A 22,019-nucleotide genomic window follows, 5' to 3' on the forward strand; every position below is an offset into this window, starting at 1 on the left:
TACACATTCTGAAACTCAAACTCAATATATTGGCTGGAGTAAGAACCCCCCCCCCCAAAAAAAAAAAGAAAAAAAGAAAACACAACAAAAACCTAGGAAGATGTTTCTGGGCACCTCAAACTAACATGATCTGAGATCAAAATAGAACTTTTCTCACCAGAAGTAAGTACTTTACCATTAAGCCATCGCGACCCCCCTTCTCTGTTTTTCTGGGTACCGATTTCAATATAACATATCGCAGTAAAGACGAGAACTCACGTGGTTAATTGCACTAAGTATAGTATTTTATGAATATCTTTTCCTTTAAAGCCTTGAGATATAAGGTCCTCCTACGCATTGATCGCCCGCATTCTCCTAACCTTGTAATGACTAACTTTCACCCGGATTATTTTTTTCGGGGCCAAATAGAAAAAAAGAAAAAGAGATCAATGTTGAATCGAACCGTTAGCTGACAGGAGGACGGCTGTTGAATCATTAAATAACATCATGATGATGTACACTTAAAAAAAATCGTAATCAAATGAATGAATACGTTCAGTAAGCCGCAGATGCATGTTTTCAGCATGGTCATCGTCAGGCAATGAAGAATCGCACAGAGAGGTTTGTTTAAATTACTTGTCCTTACAAGTTTTATTATTCATGTAAGCTCTCCATATCAGAAGGTCATCTGTTTAAAACTTTAAACGTACACAACATTTTAAAAATAGGAACAAGTCATTCACTATACAGCCCAAGTCTAATGACTAGGAAACGGGAGGTCGTACTGTTCCAGGCCTTGCGTTTCTAATCTTCAATTGATATGTTTATTATACAAAGTGGGCACTAAACCAGTGGCGTACACAAAATTTCATTAAGGAGGGTTTAAGGTCAAAAATTAATACCTACCTTTCCAGGACACATAATCTTAAAAAAGAAAAAGTGTGGTAAATGTATATTTTTGATATCTTGTTGAAGGGGAGCCCCCTTTCCTCACGCCACTGTGTACTATTTTCAAAGGAAATACTTTATATGTCTGTAGTGCGGTGAACTTGGAGCACGTGAAAACGTGTTGATAACGTATTGACTGGGAAAGAGTCTCCAACGCATGACTCGCGGGCCATAGGTGTCCCGCACAGTTTTTCAAAATTTTAACACTTAACATGAAACTCGATGAAAAAAAATAATTTTTAAAATTTAACGTTCTACTTTCATGTCCTTTTAGGCTAAAGGAGACAGATGATTGATGAAAGTGAATGACAGAAATTGGTGAAATGAAAGTTCAATTAGATAACCCTGATAACCCAATCAGAAACCGTTCTACCGTAGTGGATATAGCTTGCGGCCCGTGAATTGGAATTCTTTGTGTGGGTGTGGCCCGCAATATCTGACGAGTTGAAGACCCTTGCTATAGGGCATTCGGAGTATAAACACAAGATTAAATTCAGCTGCTGGTTCTTAGATACCAACTGTCTTAGCTGCAATCATCAAGAATTTAGTACACGAGGAGCTGACAGAGATTTGACGTCGTCCATTGGGATCCTGTTAACTAAGTAAACTTAATTTACTACCGGTATGCCATACCTGGTCATACCGGCCTACTTCGATCACTGATTGTTAGTTAAACAACTGCTACACTGTTTAACAAAAGTTGGGGAAACGGACATTGAGAATAAATGCTTGTATAGCAACATTTTACTAAGAAACTGGAGATGTATAAGAGTATTATAAAAAATAATGCAAAGTGTATGGACTAAATTGGCTCTTGTTTGAGTGCGTAAGTGACAGGGATGTATAAGTGGACAAAGAAACGTGATATATTCGACAATCGCTTGGAATATTGTAAGCACAATTAAATACACAAAAAAAAGAGAAAAAAGAAAGAAAAAAGAAAGAAAAATGAAGAAAATGTATTCATACATCACGTTTTACGTGATGACACACATATTAACACTATAGTCTCAACGTTTGAACAACTAAAGATGTTGAATTTGTTTGGTTTCGAGGTATGTTAGCAATCGTTATCATTCTTTTTTAAAAAAAAAATTAAATAACGGGAAACAGTGTAACACATTTTCCTTTACAATGACCCAGTATTAGCACAAAAATTGTTTATTACGAATCAGATTTTTTTTTTTTTTTTTAACTACTGGAGTAATTTCTCATTAGTCTGCTGGCTACGATGTCATATAATCTTGAAAAGTCACATACGTATAAATTAAAATTTGTCGCTGAAAAGTAAGGGGGGATTTTCATGCAAACATTCGTTGCGTTCGTTGCTTGCGATATCTATGTGTAGCAAACAGAAAGTTGGGTTACACGAGAACCGTACTTAAACAACTTTCTCAATTGGCTATTCAGTCACATCTCAAGCAAAGAACGCAATGGACGCCTGCATGAAAATCCAACTTTAGAGAAGAAAACTTACCTAATTCTTTTCTCATGCATACCCGCAGCGGGGTACAAGAGGGGACAATTACACTCCCAGATTTTCAAAAAAGGGTTCAGTTTTTCGAAATAGATGTCAAAACAGATTTGCTTACCGATTAGCGTACAGTATTTAACATATTTACTGTGGTTAATAAAGTTATGCAATGTGCACCAATAAGAATCGTTTTGCATGAAATATAATATGCAACAAGGTATGTTTATTCACGACTTCGCTTGTGTGTCAATTTTTTGCCTCCCCTCCCCCTTGGAAAAAATCCTCCTGACGTTTCTGGTTTTAATCCTTGTACAACATAATTAGGACATCAGGTCAGTTTTTCCTTCAGTTTGAATTTGAAGTAATGATTTTTATTTTTACCGAATGACTTCCCTCAAGAACCGCCGCCACTGCATATGGCGGTAATTAAGACTTTTTTACTGCGGTCTCCCTACTTCTCTTAATTTTGGAAATAATTAAACAATAACAAGGTGTTTTAGAATTTTTAAAAGTAGATTATTTAAATATTTAGAGTGCTCAACAGCCTCTCTTTCACTTTTTTTAAACATTTTTAAAAGAATATTGAGGTATTTAATGGCACACGCCAAGGAATTCGATGGCAAGGAAGGGCATTGGTACCGGGCCAATTTTCCAGAAAAATGCATTTTTCTTATATAGGTACTTTCAAGTCCTCGAAATACAGGTTCTAATTGGTCTATATACATGAAATGATAAGCAGGATACATAGACAAGAACGAAGGTTTAGAAAAGTATGACATACGCAAATCAGCAAAACGTCGCCTCAGGGGTAGGAGGCCATGAAATTGGAATATTCCCCTCCCCATCGCTAAGTATGGTTGTTATTTTGTGCTGGTACGCATTATGTTATAAATTGTCTTATAACGTCAAAACAGACAGTTAGTTGACTAATTTATTCAGGGATGTAATAGACAGTACTCAGAATATAGGCCTACCCATCTAACAGTTTTATAGTTTAGCGTATACTTATCAAGTATAAAATAACGAGTGTATACGAAAGTGGATAATTAATATCCTATATTTCTGAAAACAGTTGAGTGCATATCTATAATAATAATAATAATAATAATAATAATAATAATAATAATAATAATAATAATAATAATAATAATAATAATAATAATAATAATAATAATAATAATAATTCCAGCAGTACATCACCTAACTTAACCATAGTACTAAAGATATGCTCAATAAATATACGCACAGAAGATTGTAAATAGATTTCCCCAAATTTTCTGACCGTGGATACAGTTATTAATTTATTTGTTAGCATTTTCCAGGTACTATCTAACTTACTTCGTAAACTTTCATGTTTTTTTACCGTCTTTTATTCTATATTAGTAAATAAAATAATATATGTTTGAGACTGTCATCCGCTTTTTGGATAGAAAGGCGTTACCTGCAGATACTAAATTGTGTACACACATAGATTTCCACCAGATCTAATCGAGTATGAAGCTGTTTCGTTTGATTTTCGACTCGAAGGGGGATTGGAGAAGAATCAACATTTATAAGCACATAGGCCTATATGTACAGTGAACGATAGTGAATGCGAGGTAGGCAACCCACACTACTCTACTGTCGTGCAGGTTGCAGGACCAAAAATCTCTAGAGGCAATGCCTGAAACATTGCTCGTCGTTGTATATTTCAGGCACTTCCTTACTTTCACAGATTTTGTATAGGCCTAAGCATTATTAGTGTGAAAAACGGACACTTCTGCTAGGATTCACTAACACTACAAAAAAGGTAGGTAATGTACGGAAAATCTTAACAGAAAGATTTTTTTTTTTTAACAATAATGGGCAATATAACTGTGTAGGCCTAACTACAGATTATAATTGTTTATATATTTCTATATATATTCTCGTACTCACTTGGAGATGAAATCATACGATTGTGACAAAAAAAAGAAGAAGAAGAAGAAGTCATGTCGCAATACTTTGCAACGCGTTACGTGAAAACTGAATTTAAGAAGGTTAAGAAATGGCAGGAAGTGTTTCGAAACCTGCAACATGCCGGCTATTGTGGAATAATGGCAGGAAACAGAGGAAATACGAAAAGCTCAACTGAATCTATGGGATGATATAAATGTCAAGAGAAAATTTTCACGCAATAGAATGTCACGGTCAATCGAACGAAAGAAAAGAACTAACAAAAATAAGTCTTTCTATTCTTAGGAATCTTAAAAGAAGAAGAAGAAAAAATCCTTTACAAGTTTAGAATGAACAATACATATATGGAAAAGAGCGGATATGACGAAACTCAGTAGAACTAGAACAAAGTCAAAAGGAGCGTTATTAGAATTTTTTTTTTCAGTCAAAAAATGCCAAAAAGTAATAAAACATTGTATTCCAAGAATTTACAATAAAATAACAACAAATCATTGTCAATCTGAATGCCACTCCATCACTGCTAAGTTACAGTGGCAGATAACCCGAAAAATAGTTTTGCACATAAAACATTTGTTGCTTTGCTTATATACAGGGTGTTACAAAAATTGTCACAATATTTTGAAAATAGATTCCTAACATCAAAACAAGAAAAATGTTCATATGAACCTGTGGTCGGAAGTGCATAGTTTCGTTGTTATAAATTGCCGAAAATGTGAAGAAAAAGTGAAATTTAAAGGACCATAGCTCCACTACTATAGGGCTGATCGTAGTCGGGTCAAGACATCACTGAGGAACTAGTATGTAAACTATCCAAATATTCATCTTTCAGAACCTTCGGTACTTGCATAATCATTTTTAGAGAGCCTGTTTGTGAGTACTTAATCACTTTCCACGCACCTCTCTAAAAAATGGGTGCGCAAGTACTGGAGCATTCTTAAACATGGATTTTGGATAGTTCACCTACCAGTTCCTCAGTGATGTCGCTGATAAACAGGAAAACCCGTGTACACGATGTTTTCTCACTACAAATTCCACTTTGCTAGGGCTGGGATTAAGATGCAAACTCATAACGTCGATATGTGTGTGTGTGTGAGAGGTGGGGGAGGAGGAGACAGGAGTATACAAAATATACTCACCTCACTCGAATGTTTCGACATAATGAGCTCACATATTTCAACATCCACAATTACTAAACTACCAGTACTTTGTTTGTAAAATTAGGGATACCACTAGCTCCTTGTTCACCAATTCCTGACGTACGATGAAATTCCTGTTAATTACATCATATTAATTACTGTAATTAATTTCTAAACTTCTGACAACAATGTCATTTTATTTATACACACACACGCACACAAACTAATTGAGGAAATTTTATTTCGAATATATTAAGTGTAGGGAGTTGTCACCAACCTTCGAGGATTTCGCATCCTGGTTTGGATCGAACCACGGACCTCACACACAAATGGTGAGCGTTCTAACGCCGATATACCGTAACCTCATCTGTTTATTAATATACATACGTGTATTATTAATAATTTAACAATTAAGAATTCTTATTGGAAATTCTTATAGAACGACTGTTAGTACGTCCATCTGTCAATCGACAGATACCGACAGAATGAGTAAAAACAGAGATACCGAGAAACTTAAATAAAATACCTGTCAATCGACAGATGGCCGGACGAGCAACCGTTCTCTAAGATTTCTTACACTTATACCATAGTTCAGAAGTTTAAAATAAAAGGAAGTGGTCTAGGATTACCTAGACCTATATATATGTATGCATATCAGGCCCGCAAGCAGCCACAGAGGTTTGGGGGGGGGAGGGGCAAGTCATTAAAAATTCTCCATTTTGTATTGAGGTCTGGAGGTGCCATGAAAAGTTTAGGGGGCCAGACCCCCTGGCCCCCCTCTACTCGCGGGTCTGATGCATATCAATCTTTGTTTTTCTCCAACCTCCCATTATCAAGCATCAACCTGTTGAACTGTAGGTAGATGAAGTACACATGTTACGTGTGGTGTGTGGTCGTCCCTGAGTGAGTGAGTGGTAAGCAGGAGCCCGTATGTCTGTGGTTAGCAACGAGTGCAAAGAAGACATTCTTTTCTTCGTATGAAGTGCGTGGGAGATGAAACATACGCGCAAAGACGGAAGAGTGGTTGCAGAAGACGCTGTACAACAAATCCAGGAAGCAAAATGATGAAGGCCTTGAGAGTTGGGTGTGAGGCGATGACGTCGTCAGGGGCGGTGAAGAGAGAAGGGGATCCGAATCAATCAACCTTGAGAAGTTCGGTTGGGTTGGAGGGCTCCTACTTATGTCAATGGGCATTTGCCAACTTTTAACCCAAGTATGCCGCTCGAAACAGGATTTTCAAATGATTAGAAGAAAAAGAAAAAGGGGCGGGGTCAGTTGGTTATGTATGCATAAATTCCTTACGAACGAAGAAAAATAAATACCGGCCGGAACTTTACACGCCAACCCAATGATATGCATTTAACCACAGTAACCGCATAAGGACTGTTTTGACATATCTTTTGACACATTATTTGTTTCAATGCTTTTCTCTAAGCTTATGTGGCTGAATAATTACCAGAAGTATCACATAATCATATGCTCTGAACGATAGAATGACGTTTACATTCCGCATGTGTCGAGTCCTATTATATGGTACAAATAGTTTCAAGAGTCTGTTGCTCAATGGAGAATCAGGCAAAGAAATAAGTAAAAGATACACTGCGATCATTGGATACACTAGTGATTACCGTTCTCACAATCAGAAAGTTCTGAGTTCGAAGCTAGTGACCGGCTATCCTGTTGGAGGATTTTTCTTCCCAGATCCACCAGCCAAAGACCAGGAGAGTGCCTTTAAAATAAAAGCTGGCCGACTTTCTTCTATTTATATTTCCATTGTTATTATTGTTAATGGTTCCAGAAGAAATCGAGAACACAGGCTGTACAGTATTTGGAAATTCGTTTAAGTAAGTTCTAGATACAAGATAAAGGATTTCCATACTGGAACAGATAACAAAGTTATAGAGGCTTATCTAATGCGAAGAACCTTAGACTTTCTACCAGCTAATGTCATTTCGTAGTGAATACTCTATCCATGAGTTTTTTTTCGGAGTTCTCCCATTTCTTCTCACCATACTCGTTAGATCTATTCTTGCACCATGGGGCTTCTTCATGACTACAATGATTACTATATACAACATAGGGACGATAGACTCGGGTTCGATTTTCAATGGAAAATCATCTGGTGCATAGCCCCATAAGACCACGTATCATACAGACTCGATGCTGGAAAATGGGCATTGGCTCAGTAGTAGAGTAGTACTCACCTCTGGAAAGAGAGAGGTACCTGGTTCGATGAAAAGCCACATGAGTTGTAGCAAACAACATTGTATTTGTGAGTTTTCTTGGAGTTTTCCCATTTCCTCACACATTCTCATTCCATCAATTCTTTCATATTCAACTATTATTTTAAAATGTCAGTTAATTTACTGACACATTTACTACTTCTTTGGTGCAGCCTTCTTGGCACTTTTCGGTTTTGCTGTAGGCTGCTTTGGCTTCGGGGCCTTTGGCTTTTTTGGAGTTTTCGCCTTCTTCACTTTAGATTGTGATTTCTTAGGTTTGGGAGCAGCGGGCCTTCTTCTTTTCACCAGTCTTCTTGGGACGTTTAGCTGCTGGCTTCTTAGCAGATTTCTTCTCCTTTGATGCTGATCGTTTCGCCTTGGTTGAAGATCCACCTTCAGGCTTCTCCTTCGTCTGAACCAGTGACCCCGAAGCAACTACCTTCTCAAGTATTTCTTGATAAATGGAACAAACTTCTCGGTATCCACTTTGTAGGTCTGAGAGACGTATTTCTTTATAGCTTACAGTGGCTTCCTCCCCTTTCCTTCAAATTCTTGACTGCGTTGTTTACTCTTTCTGATGTTCGTGGATGGGAAGGTGTTGTTTTTGGTTTCTTAAGCTTTGCAGACTTCTTTGGAGAAGCCTGCGCCGGGGTTGCAAGTGCTGATGCCGTATCTGCCACTGCTTTGTGCAATAAACTCAACGATACATTAAACATCCGTCTCTTTTGACCATCCATCGTTTGTCTAGTTCGCCTACAGTACATAACCGCTAAAGATTTTACTTCGTCAATCATACTTTTGATTCAAAATATATCTAAAAACAAGAATTTCAGGAATGGTCCAAAAATGGTCAAAAGATTGCGATTTCGGCCAATAATTAGTTTTTTGGAAAAGGGGCCACAAAATTTTTGAACGGTCCCTAAATCGAGTTTTTTTTTTTTTTTTTTTTTACGTAAGAAGCACATCATACTGAGTTAAGTGATAGTTTGAGTTTGGCTACACTGTATGTAGTTCTCCAAATATAAGGCGTACAAGGAAATTTTTGATTAAAATATATTAGATCTTTTGATCCAAAAATAACATGATACACCAAGACTTCCAATAAATCCTTAAAACTGAATCCACCAGGACCGTAAGAGCCTTAATAGGTAATGCCGAAATATATTTTTAAAAAATCCAAAGTGTGTTAGCTAACAGAGCAACATAAATTACAACTATATCACCATATGATTACCTATTCATGTTTTAACAACAAAAAAACAAATGCATCCACGATCCATACGCATTTACGAGTATTTCCACTTAAATACAATACTAATAATAAATGTATCCTTTATTTCTCAAGAAGTGCAAGAATTATGTAATTTCTAAAGCTATATAAATGTTTATTGTTCAATACCACCGTGAGCTTTCATGAAAGTCATCATGTGTTGTTACGTAAGGTATGGTAAAAAAGAAAAGAAAACAAAAAAACTATATTTGAGTAATAAACTTCCATACATTGTTCTATGGAAAAAATCAAAATGATATGAAACGGCAATATCAAAATATATCCATATCTTTCAATGTAACTACATGATCACACACAAATTCTGAAGACAAAAGAAAATCAAAGTTGAAAAATCCATTAACTTAACAGCTAAGATATTATGGAATGTGTCTCAAGAGAAATAATTTAGTAAGACAGAATGTTATACGTATATACAGGGTGGCCCAAAACTACGTATCCACCCTTGCATTGATCAAGTATAACATTCTAGCTTACGGGTTTATTTGCTTCGGCTGTTCCGAGCTTAAGGTATTTAAATATAAGTAAAAAGACATTAAGAACAAACGATAAAAATAACTAAGTCTCCGTTTGATAATAAGAAATTATATGAAATACAGTGAGCAGATCAGTATGAGACTGTATACCTACTTTTGGGCCGCCCCATATATATGTATTTTTTTTTTTTCACGTTTGTAATTGACAAAATGAAAATTAAATCTTTAATTTAACACTCCACGTTGGTGGTCTTTAGGCTAAAGAAGATGGAAGTGAATCATTATGAAAGAATTTGGTGGAATGAGAACATGTGAGGAAAGAGGAGGACTTCGAGTAAAAAACTACATACTCGGATGTTGTTCACCACAAATTCAGATGATCTGGATTCAAACCATGGACTCGTCTCATTCTACCACTGATACGCCGTGGCCCCTCTTTTTGTAACTGTAGTTATTTTCATGTTACAGTAGAGTACCGAAAACTCGGCCTAATGCGGGGAGAAGGGTGGCCGAGTTTGTGAAAATGCCTGGTTATGGGAAATGGGGTTAAGAAAAAATAAGTACGAGTGTTTCCTCAGAAAATACAGTACAGTACTTGTATGCATTGGTGGCGTAAGAATACAAGAGAGAATAAACTGCCAATTACCCTTAAACAAAGCAAAAGTACATAATTGATGAAGGCATAGAGCCTTTATTATACATGAAAACGAAAATTAATGAATACACATTGTAGAGTAATTTACCTGGCAAGACAGTCCTCAGAAAAATACCCGACAATGACCTTGAACGGGTCTGTGCGCGGGGTTTCTTCGTTCTGCCAGGGTGTGGCCGAGTTATCCGGACTACCAGGTTATCGAGTACCGAGTTTTAGGGACTCTACTGTACTCCCAATTTTTGGCTTACTTTTACTTTTCCATCTAGAATTGTTAAGATATTTACACCCAACTCTCTCTCTCTCTTTTTTTTTTTTTTTTTTTGTTATAATGGCTGAACTGAAGTGAAACTAATTTTTAAAACCACGTATTTCTAAAAACAAAATTAATTTCATTTGATATTTATTGAAATTAGATAAGTTAATTTATCATATAAAAAATCAATTTTTTTCTTTATTTTCTTTGATTGATTTGTGAACGATTCAATTTCGTTCAGAATATCAATCGGAGTAACGTACTCGCGAATTCTTATTTGACAGGGCGTAGCCAATTTTTGTTTCTTTCTTTATTTTTAGTTGGCGAACAACAGATTATTTATTTATACTTAAAGTCAAACAGGAACTCGTCTGATCTATGAAGGATTCAGCCTCCTGGGCCCCATCCTGCAATGAATAGCGTTTATCACATTCTGAAATGTCAAAATGTAGACACACTTCCTTCTGGCTAACTTGTTATATTAGCATTAACTTCCAACACAAGAATCATATGTTTTATATTTTACTTTCAAGTTTGTTTTTAAAACATTATCAAAAACATACCCCTATATATTGAAATGTATGAAAAATAATTAATCAAGAATCCTTACACAACATATGTCGACAGTACCTATTCATACTATTTTTCAGTGGATTTTTTTTTTTTTTTAACAATTCCTTCTTCGAATATAAATAGACAAACATATTTTTACATATGAAATGTCTGAAATTGAATGGACAATACACTTGAGCTTAGTAAATGCGGACATTTCCGCATAAACGATGACATATAGCAACCCTATAATTGGAATTTAGCTTCTTCTGAATTTTTCCGCATTAATTTTGACTTATAAAATGACTCTTGATCAGCCAGATAACTTTTGGTGAGAATAATAAATAATATGTAAATAATATCTTAGGACACTTAATAAATTGGATTATAATGGAAATGGTTTTAGTTAATTGTTGTTTAATACGACTATATAGATCGCAATCGCAAGTATTTGGAAGAACTATCTTTGTGCTGATATTAAAACAAGTAGATTGCGTTCCACGTTAGGAAATCACGGTAGACTTTCAAAATTAATAAGGCAGACTCCGGTAGACTTAATAGTGAAACTGAAAGCGGTACATCTATCAATTCCGTCTTAACTAAAGCGAAGATCAATATTGAAACTGAAACCGGAAATGGTTGATTCTACCACTTCCTATTTGACTAGTTACGAGAGGAGACGCAGCTTAATCTTGAAACACCCGTTTTTGCTCTATGGACTTATGGAAGATAAATCAATATTGAAATTGGCAATGGTAGAGGAATAAGAGTGGAAATTATATTCTTGCGACGCTGAATCCATCCAAGAAACCACTTTTTGCTATTATGTTGTTTTGTTCTATAGTGCTGAGCGCAGATAATAGAAATGGTTAATTTCTACTACTTTCTATTGGAATAAAGGGTTAAGAAATGGAACCTATTCTTGAGTCACTGATCCTATATCAAAGAAACATTTCTCGTTATTCCGGTTTTAGTAGAGAGATAAGGGTGGAAGCGATATTCTTAGGACGCTGATTCCATTTGAGAAACCACTTTTTGTTATCTATTATCTTTTTTTTTTTTTTTTTTTTTTTTTTTTTTTTTTTTGTTCTATAATGCTTAGCGCTGATACTAGGAATGATTAATTTCTACTACTTTCTACTGGGTTGAGAAGATATGATCTTGTATTGCTGATCCCATATCAAAAAAATATTTGTCGTTATCTCGTACAATTTTTTGCTCTGATACCTGCTGACAGACGGACGAACGGACGGATGTAGCTGTTGTATAAATCTTATCATAGTCATGCATAAGATAGCTTGAAAGTCTAATAAAATAATGGGCAGAAGGCAACTATATAATATCAGAGAATTATATAACGGTTCGGTTGGGGTAAATAAGCCATTTAAGAAATGAGCACGCAATTCCACCCAAGGTCGACAGAACAAGAATTGGGCTGTGAAATTGCATTCTCCAAGCGCTACAAATTCAAAACATTTTACAGCCTACAACGAAAAAGTTAGATGGAGGTTTTCTTCTCGTAACAATTCTTTTGCAATGCACTTAACGTTTGTTCTCTTGTCCTGCTTGATGGGTGGTGGTGGAGAACGCCGTCCGTCAGTCTGAGAGCGCAGCAAAAGTAGAACACTGAAAGCGAAATTATCTCTTCTCCTCCTCCTCAACCTCAACCTCCCATTCCGTACGTGAAGTGGAAGTAAACCAGATTTGAACCCACAACTGTTAATTAACAACCATCGTGACTACAACAGCACACGAAGTCTTTTTCTGAAGGATACATACATATAAATGCACTTTCTTTTCCAGAAAATAAAGAAAGTGAACGACAAGGTTATGTCTTGGTTTCTCTTAATTAAGCGTATATTGAAATTTTAGATACTAGAAACAAGGACTCTGAAAGTTTACAATACGATAGCAAGTGTTTTTACACATTTTGGAATATTATTTTTTACGACCGAATGGAGCATAATAATAATAATAATAATAATAATAATAATAATAATAATAATAATAATAATAATAATAATAATAATAATAATAATAATAATAATAATAATAATAATAATAATAATAATAATAATAATAAAAATAATAATAATAATAATAATAATAATAATAATAATAATAATAATAATAATAATAATAATAACCTGCTTAATCTCTTTAGCCTGAGAGATTCTTACAAGTTAGTACGAAAAATTAAATGGAGTGGGACACTTGTGCCTACAAATATTTGAACCAGTGGCGTAGGGAAGGGGGGCCAGAGGAGCTTGCCCCCCCCCCAAAGAGGTCCGACAATGTACTTTGGTACTTTGACGTTTGTAATTTTATATATATTTTTATGTTTATACATATATTTTTTGTAATGTTTCTATATGTACCTATAACAGCACTTGCCCCCCCCCAAAGACACATTCTGGCTACGCTACTGATTTGAACCAATACAGTACTTTGAAAAATTATATGGTTAACTACGCTTGATCAACTGTTGACAATAAAAAAAAATAAAATAAAATAAACGATGTTAAGTACTATTGTCATTTTTGTCTTATTATCCTACTGTTTCATCATATAAGTATTCTGCCATTATTGGTAGATCACTTGCTGCAACTGAGAAGTTTCCGTGCTCCATGATCTGCCAACCTCTTTCTGCTACCTCTTCGTCTTGATATACGATTTTTCTGTTTTGATATTGACCATCAATTGTAGTCTCCCTCTCTGTCTCTCTCTCTGTCTCTGTCTCTGTCTCTCTCTCTCTCTCTTTCCTGCCACCATACCCTGTAGGATGTCCCTCACGCTACACTTCCTTCTTAGTCAATATCCCAAGTTTATCTTCCTCTTCTTAATAATATCTAATCTGAAAGTGTTCTTTTCTCCCTTACCATTTCTAATACCCTTTCATTCGTTTTCCGTTCCACCTAGTTAAGTTTCTCCATTCTTCTCCACATCTGCATTTCGAAAACTTCGCGAGTCACTTTTCATCATTTCTGCGTAATGTCAATCTTTCTGTCCCATGCATACAATACTCCACACGAAGCATCTTATGATTCTTTTTTCTCAACTCTTTATTCAAGTCCCACAAAATAAACTTTTCTTCCTCTTAAAGGCTTCTTTCGTCATTCTTATCCATGCCTATATTTCACGTTCGCACTTCATATAATCACTAATAATAATACTACCCAACTGATCGAAAACTGTTCTATTTTCTCCCCTCCTACTTCTATATTTGACACCGACCGCTTTGTTCCAATCAGCATGCTTTTTTTTTTTTTTGTCTTTCTAATATTATTTCCATCGCATATTCTTCACTTCTTCCTCTATTTTTTTTTTTTTTTTTAAACATCATATTGATTTTCTTTTCAGTTTCCGCAACAAGTGCCATATCATCTACAAAACCATAAGAAATTATAGTTTTGTTTTCCGTAAAACGGATTACAACTTTATTTGTGTGATTTTCGTGATTTTTTTTTGGTTCAAGTCTAGTTTGCATTATCTATAAATTTAATACTATGTAAATCAAACTTGATTATTAAATATTAAAAATTATATATCACAAAATTTAGTTTTCACAGAGTAAGTGACAATTAAAGTAGATCTGAAAAAGAAATCAAGACAATCACACAACTAAAATTATAATTCGTTTCAAGGAAAATAAACATATAATTTCCTATAAAAATCAATGGAATAAATAATAAACAAAAGTGGCACAAGTGTTTAACAACGTTACTAAATTAGCAGAAAGGAAAATTGGATAAAACGTAGATGGTAAATGTTAAAAGTTCTTTGTTGAATAAAGACTAAAAGGTACTAAACGCATGTTAGAAAACGATATAGACTCTACAATATTACATTCTCTAACAATGTACCATAAAACAACTGTTTTTTCGTTTGTTTATAGCAGTATTTTTTCCCCGCAAATCGATAGAACATAATTTTAAAATGCAAAATGTCAAGGCGTGAATTAGGCAATGGTTACTAAGGTGTAACGATTTAAGATGGTGCATAATTTCATTTAATGTGAGAAAAAATGTCCGTTAAATGAAACAAACTGAGACGAAAAAATACATATTTCATGAAGCTCATAGTCCGTTAAACGGTGACATTTCCTCAACTGCGACATATACTGTTACTTTACGCGAAAAACATAAACTGAATAATTTAAACCCTTGCGCATATGCATTTTGTTTTAACAAATTATACAGCTGACTTACTTTCCCAGCATTCTTTTAAGTACACACATTCGATGCGAGACTCACAACCTGACGTCACTGCAAAGGTGTGACCAATCCTGTTTGAAAGCACCACTACACTATGTTCTTGTCACCAACGCTCACAGAGACTAACTATCGCGCATCCTGTTTGCGCGTGTTGAACTTTCCCTTACAGTATGTTGCGGCTCGCTGGCTTTACATGTGTAACAAAGCCCAGGAATGTTTATAGGTTGCTGATGGATTACAGATACCAAAAATTAAAAATCTACTTTCGCATGCTTACTGACACACGTGTTTTCCAAATTAATTTATCATATTGTTTTACAAATGCTGTAATAGAAGCATATGTTAAATGTATTGGAGCATATGTTAATAACAGAACATTTTGTAGCGAGAGGAAGGACGATACGAACATGAAACTTCTATTTACTTATTTATTTCTTGTGCATCAACTGGACACAGACATGTTCAAACTCGCGAACCCGACACTCGGACTCGATAATCATTATGCGCGAACCCATATGAGCTGAGGTCCTATTGGTGGATTTAAAATAACTGAAAGAATTATGCGGCGAAGAAGAACGTAGTGGTTAGAATCATATTACTGCAATAAGTTGCAGATAAACTGGCCGCTACATGCAACAGATTTTATTTTCGTTTTTTTTTTTTAAATATAAACGTGGATATGAAGAAGAATGTAGTAAATTAGCCGGGTCGAACACAACATCAATGAGAAAATATTAGGAATAATAGAGGAGGAAAAGGTAATTAAAAAGAGAGAAGAAACTTTGTTAGAGTATCATTTGAGGGAAAGTTTTCTTCCGAGAGACATGATAAAAGATCGAAAACTAAGCAACAAGAGAAGAATGCAGTTAATGATACTAACAAAAGAAGAAAAACTCTAACTACTTTGAAATGAAAATAAAATCGTTAAGTTTTACGTCCCACTATTATGCCGGCTAGACTAAAAGAGGCGGTCATGATGAGAAATGAATGAAGAAAGTGGAAGAATCCCGAGAAAACCCATGCACACGATGTTTGTCCGCCACAAATCTCAATTGGCGCGAACTGGGATAGAACCAAGGACCTCATGCACCAGAGGTGAACGCTCTACTACCGAGCCACCGCTGCCTCCACTATAATTACTTGTCGACACCAAAAAATTAGCAGAGGCCTTAATGAATATAGATTATTCCATTTGCAGCAAGTGACGTGGCAATTATTAGAGAAAATAGTTATGAAGACGATTTAATCTTTATACCTTCTGTATTTAAAAAAAAAATGCACCTTTTCTCATCGTAACTAACGGCGAGACTGATATTTAGATGAAAAATTAGGGCTTGATCCTGTCCCTCTTCCCCACATAGATGAATCCCGTAAATGTCGCAGCCACACATTTTAATTACATGGGCCTAAAACAATTACGTTAATATCCTATTTCTTGCCATAATACACAGAGAAAAGCATTTGTCATGTTTTTGTCGGATAGCATATTTTAATACTTTAACGTTTCTCCTTAAACTGAAATCAGTAAAGTGATACGCGAATTACAGCTTCTACCATTGCATACGAAATCAACTTCCGAGAATTTCTCACCATCCCTCGGTTGACAGCAGACACCGTATAGTACGAGAATCCGTCGTGTGTATGGTGTCAAGGGTGGTCACAATATAATCAAGAGGAAATACCGGGTTGCACACACATTGATCAGTGCTAGCATTGTCATGTAAATTGGCTCATTTGCATAAGGCCTCGCGTTTCTACTGGACTTCCGTGGGTTTCACTGCATTACAAATATACACGAAATAGTTATTTCTTTTCCATACACAGGGAATTAGGAAACCCAATTGTTAACCGTTGCACGAGGTTCGTTTGACGGAAAATGCTAATTTTCTAATTTTTTCTTCTTTGTATCCTTTTTTTTTTTTGAGAGAAATGTAAGGGATAAGATCATGTCATGCTAACGTGTACGACAAAAAACAGCGGAACGTATTTTTTTTTATTGTGTTAAAAAAGAATAGGAAAATGTACATAACAGAAGTCAAATAATAACAGCATAAGATTACAAAGACTGACTGATTTGTATGACACTTTTAGTGATGTTGCTAATACAAGCTAAAAGAATGTCTTCATTAGGTAACAGACAGTCAAAATTATTCTCACTTTTGAGCAACTGACATTAAATGTATTCTTAGACAGACTTCATATTTGATAGATATTTTCTTTAAACAAAAGAATTTTGTTTAGCAAAATTTATTTCTATTTGCTATGCGTTTTATTCTAGAAATAATGGGAACGAAGCAGTGTTCGAAGTGGAAAAAAAATAGAGGCGGTATGTTTGATTATGATTTTGACTCGACATACCGGCTATCTAAATGTTAAAATGCAGTGAGGGTATGTTGCCTAAAAGATTGCATTTCTATTTACATAATGACTGAAAACCATTGGTGAGCTTCTCTGTAGTTACTTGGGGGAGGGGACATGGAGAGACTTTGATCTCCCGCCAACAACTTTGTGAAAAAATAAAAAGAATATTTTCTTATGTTGTAATATAGAGAATTGTACACAAAAATGCTCAAAAACTGAGTTTTTATCTTAACAATTTCTTGCGTAAAACTCCCGGACCCTCACTCGACTGAGGTATATTCCAAACAACCCGGGAGGTCCGCCCCCACAACAGACAACCTTTAAATCCGCCAATGCTCAAAACACGACATCTATATGTATTAAGGCAAGCAGACACGCACATTCATAAGAAAGAAACAATTCAATATGGCACATCAAAATATATCTAAAAAAGATGAAATTCTTTGAAGACACCTCATTTTAAAACAAAAGGCAGGAAAACGATGTCGGTGTCGTCAGGTTAGAAATTATTTTGTACTACGAAAAAAATGTCATTTTTTTACGTGCAAAGCTATTCGTTAATTACTATGTATAAAAATGGATTTATTAAAGGTATTTAGCATCTACTTTCCAGTGGCAGTAGGTTTTTTTTTTTTTTTATCATTGGAAAACCAGAGACGGTATGCCTTCATCATACACTGAAGAACCAGAGGCGATATGGCATACCACTGCATACCGTCTCACTTCGACCACTGGAACGAAGAGAAGCGGATGTGCAGGCAATACATCACATGGTGTTCGTGGGTATGTAAAGCCAATGAGTGTACATGTTTTATATCAACAGATCCTATTTTGAAACGCAAACCCGTGTGCAAATTACCTTGCGGATGAATAAAGGCAAAATCCATTAGGATATTCCATATTCGTATCTTCTAATAAGTAACAAGTAGTAGTGCCACAGTGTACATCACGTAAGAGAGTTTGATTTATCCTAGTGTGCCCAACGTGAAAATCGAAGTTTCTCCATACATCCTAATACCAATAGTATTACAAACTTCCTCCATAGGAATACATTGTAAGGCTTATGGAATTAGACTAACGATATTCTATTAGCTATATAGCCCATCATAACATTAGAGTAAAACAGGTTGCATATCTCTAAGGCATGCTTACAAACCCACTCCCATAGGAATACATTGTAAATCTTAATAAATTAGTTTTTAGTAACCAAACTCGCCATGAAAATACAGTGAAACTTGTATAAAGCGGAAAGTGACGGGTCCAAATTTTGTTTCCGTTTTGGACAGATTTCCGTTTTATACAAATCTGAAAATAAATAGCTACAAAAATAAGACAGATGGAAATGGTTTTATAGTTTACCTTTATATTTGCTCTGGAACTCTAAAATGCAGTCTTTCATACTCTGCACACACACACATACACACGCAGAATGTTCTGTCCAATCACCCCGGTGATGCTTTAAAATCAACTTTCCCCGAAGATTTGCAGTCGAAAGAGCTTGAGCTTGTAAGATAGGACTAGAAATTGACAAGTTTTTCGATCTGGCACTTACAAACCACTCCCATACCAGTTCGTTTATTTTCTCGTTGCATGTTACTTTTCCTACCCGCTTCGCGTTGCCATTCCCTTCCATCCAGCACTTCAGAATTTTGTCCTTGTTTTTAAGTGTATCATAAATTTGTGTTTTTCCGCACTTAAAACGGCACATGATTTCTTTCACCGAAATTTTATCCTTTTCCTTGGATTCAATGATTTGTACTTTTTCATCCAAAGTGAGAGTCACGTGTCTTTTAGCCATTGTGTGTACGGCTAAAATAAAAACACTATAAAAAAAGCTTGTTTTAACCACAGAAGAAAAGAAAAACACGATACTGAACACAAACTCAGAACACTGTAGAAATGTACTTGTCTCTCACTCCACTCCCCCTCTGGTTCTGTTTTTGATGACACCTTTCTGTCATTATGCTCGAAATTCATTTGCTTAGGGCAAATTTAGTGAACCGTGAACAAGCACCAGCTGTAAATGAAGATTCTCAGATTTTGGAGAGCCACCAACACAAAAACTTGTGGACTCCAGCATTATTTTAAGACCAGGTGAAGTTCACAGGTGGAGGATTGAAAGCAAATGCAGATAGAAAAAATGGTACATGAACAATAACCTGTCAATCATCTGCTTCAGTGCTTCCGGACAGCAAAAGATCGTCATAGGAAAACGAGGTCAAATCTCTAGCGGTATTCTGTGATGCATTATTTAAAGGCAAGAACTAATGGAGGAAGGTTCACTTGTTCTATTAAGTGGCATTCCATATTGATCTCTTCACCTCTAAATAAGACACGCACAAGAGAAATGAAAGGTAACATGTTCCAGCCTTCCACTGCAAAAGATTCCGTTTTATGCAAGCTTCAAAGGTTCCCTGGGACTATTTTTGCTTTCCGTTTCCGCGTTACGGAAGATTCCGTTTTACAGAAACTATTTGTAAATTAATTCCCATAAGAGCTGCCGGGACTTTGAAAAATGTCCGCTATAGACAGATTTCCGTCTTATTCAAGTTCCGGTTTAAGCAAGTTTCACTGTACATGAAATTAGATTAATCACATCCTACTACCTATATAACCCATAATACCATTAGAGTAAAATGGGTTGCATATTTGTAAGGCGTATTTAGAAACCCACTTCCATAGGAATACATTGTAAGTCTTAATAACGGAGTTTTTGGTAACCAAACTCCTTTATGAAAACGTATGGAATTAGACTAATCATATCCCACTGGCTATATAGCCCATAACAGCATTTGAGTAAAACTGGTTGCATATCTTTTCAGGTGTGTTTACAAATCCACTCTCATTGGAAAACATGTGGAATCTATTGTTGATTGCCCATCTCCTGGGATCAACTCGGTACATCACCTCCATCATCGAACTAGATTCCAAACGTTTGAACCCGCTGCATCTTGGCCAAAATTGATGGTGATTCATCAAGTAGCTCTTAAGATTTTGAGTTTCCCAGATACACACGGATAACGTAAGTATATTTAAAAAAAGTTTTTGGTAACAAAACCCCTTAAAAAGTAATACTGTGTATGAGACAAAATCTACCTTTCTGTCTTCAAAAGGCCATATTCTTTCAACCGTGCTTACGAAATTCCAAGAGTTTTGCTCTAAACAAAGATCTCAATGGCCAAAGAAAGTTAAAACTTCTTTTATGTAATTCCAACTGCAGGCAAGAGATTAGAGCTTTTCAAAGAAGGTGGGTGGCTGGGTTTTTAAAAACAAATACGTGAATTTGTTATATACATAAATATATTAGGGATGGTCAAAATTTTCCGGAATCCGGATTCTCCGGAATCGGAAATTTCACTTTCCGGAATTCGGAAAAATTCCAGTCGGAAAATCCGGAAATTTAATTTTCCGATTTTACTTTCTGGATTCCGGAAAGTAAACATTCCGGAATTGGCCATCCCTATTATATATATATATATATATATATATATATATATATATATATATATATATATATATAGTAATGTATTAATGAAAAAAGTGAAAGTCCACCGGTGAGGCGGTAAATAATCTTAACACACACCCTTCCCAGCAAAATCTGAAATGACATCGTTGACTGAAATGCTGAAATGTAAGCCAACGATCTGAAAATATAAATTGAAGATAACATCCCGTTAATGTGTGTGTGTGTTTTTTTTTTTTTTCGGAATTCTTCCACTTTCTCCTACCAATTCTTCCGTTACTATTCACTTGCAACATTACCATTGAGGAACCTATTATTATTATTTTTGTGATATTATTATTATTATCAGTATTATCATCCGTTTCCTTTAGCATAAAGAATTTGAAACGTTAAACTAAATATGTACTTGTTTTATTATTATTATTTTGATGATAAAAATAATATGTTATGGAGTGACGGCTCATGGTTGAAGTTACATCGGTAAACGTTACATTTTTTTTTCGCTACAAGGTAAGGGAAAAAAACTTACCTAGTATACAAACATTAGGTAAGATTTTCCTAACTATAATTGTTCTATTTATTTATTTATTTTCAAAAAATAATTCTGCCTGGACTTGCGGAAGTTTAGTTCTGAATATCAAATAATTCTAAAGGTCGAAATTAGCTTATTTACATTTCACAGTTTGTTAAGAGGCTTCATCCCGGCGAAATTAAAACACCGCTAATTTTACAGTAATTATGTGATATCTTCAAATAGATAAAAGATAATCGAAATGTGGAACAAGAGCGCCCTAGACAATATCATTTTACATGAGATATCGTTATCACGACCCACTTATCTGCTTTCGATTTCTGGACATTTTGAAAATCGGCATTTATTTTCGCGTTTCTAGACGGCTGGAAACGGAAAGCCACTAGGTGACTTGTGATAACGGTACCTCACACAAAATAATATTGTCTAGGGCGCTCTTGTTCCGCATTTCAATTATCTTTATCTATTTGAAGATATCACATAATTACTGTAAAATTAGAGGTATTTTAATTTCGCCGGGACGAGCCCTCT

The 22,019-nt window shown here is 35.3% G+C and overlaps 2 protein-coding genes across 2 annotated transcripts in view; both read right to left on the minus strand.

Annotated features, from left to right (window-relative positions):
• Glut4EF (Glucose transporter 4 enhancer factor) overlaps positions 1-22,019 on the minus strand; it is a 232,949-nt gene that overhangs the window by 141,611 nt on the left and 69,319 nt on the right. The gene's annotated exons all lie outside the window — the stretch shown is intronic.
• Positions 7,324-9,427, minus strand: LOC145691508 (histone H1E-like). The gene is given in 5 exon segments (XM_081766916.1): positions 7,324-7,350; positions 7,950-7,985; positions 7,987-8,135; positions 8,138-8,215; positions 8,218-9,427. Coding segments are annotated over 5 exon segments (561 nt in total). The 5' UTR covers positions 8,489-9,427.

Source organism: Thermobia domestica, chromosome 8, assembly GCF_964235325.1.
Source record: "Thermobia domestica chromosome 8, izTheDome1.hap1.1, whole genome shotgun sequence".
NCBI lineage: Eukaryota > Metazoa > Arthropoda > Insecta > Zygentoma > Lepismatidae > Thermobia > Thermobia domestica.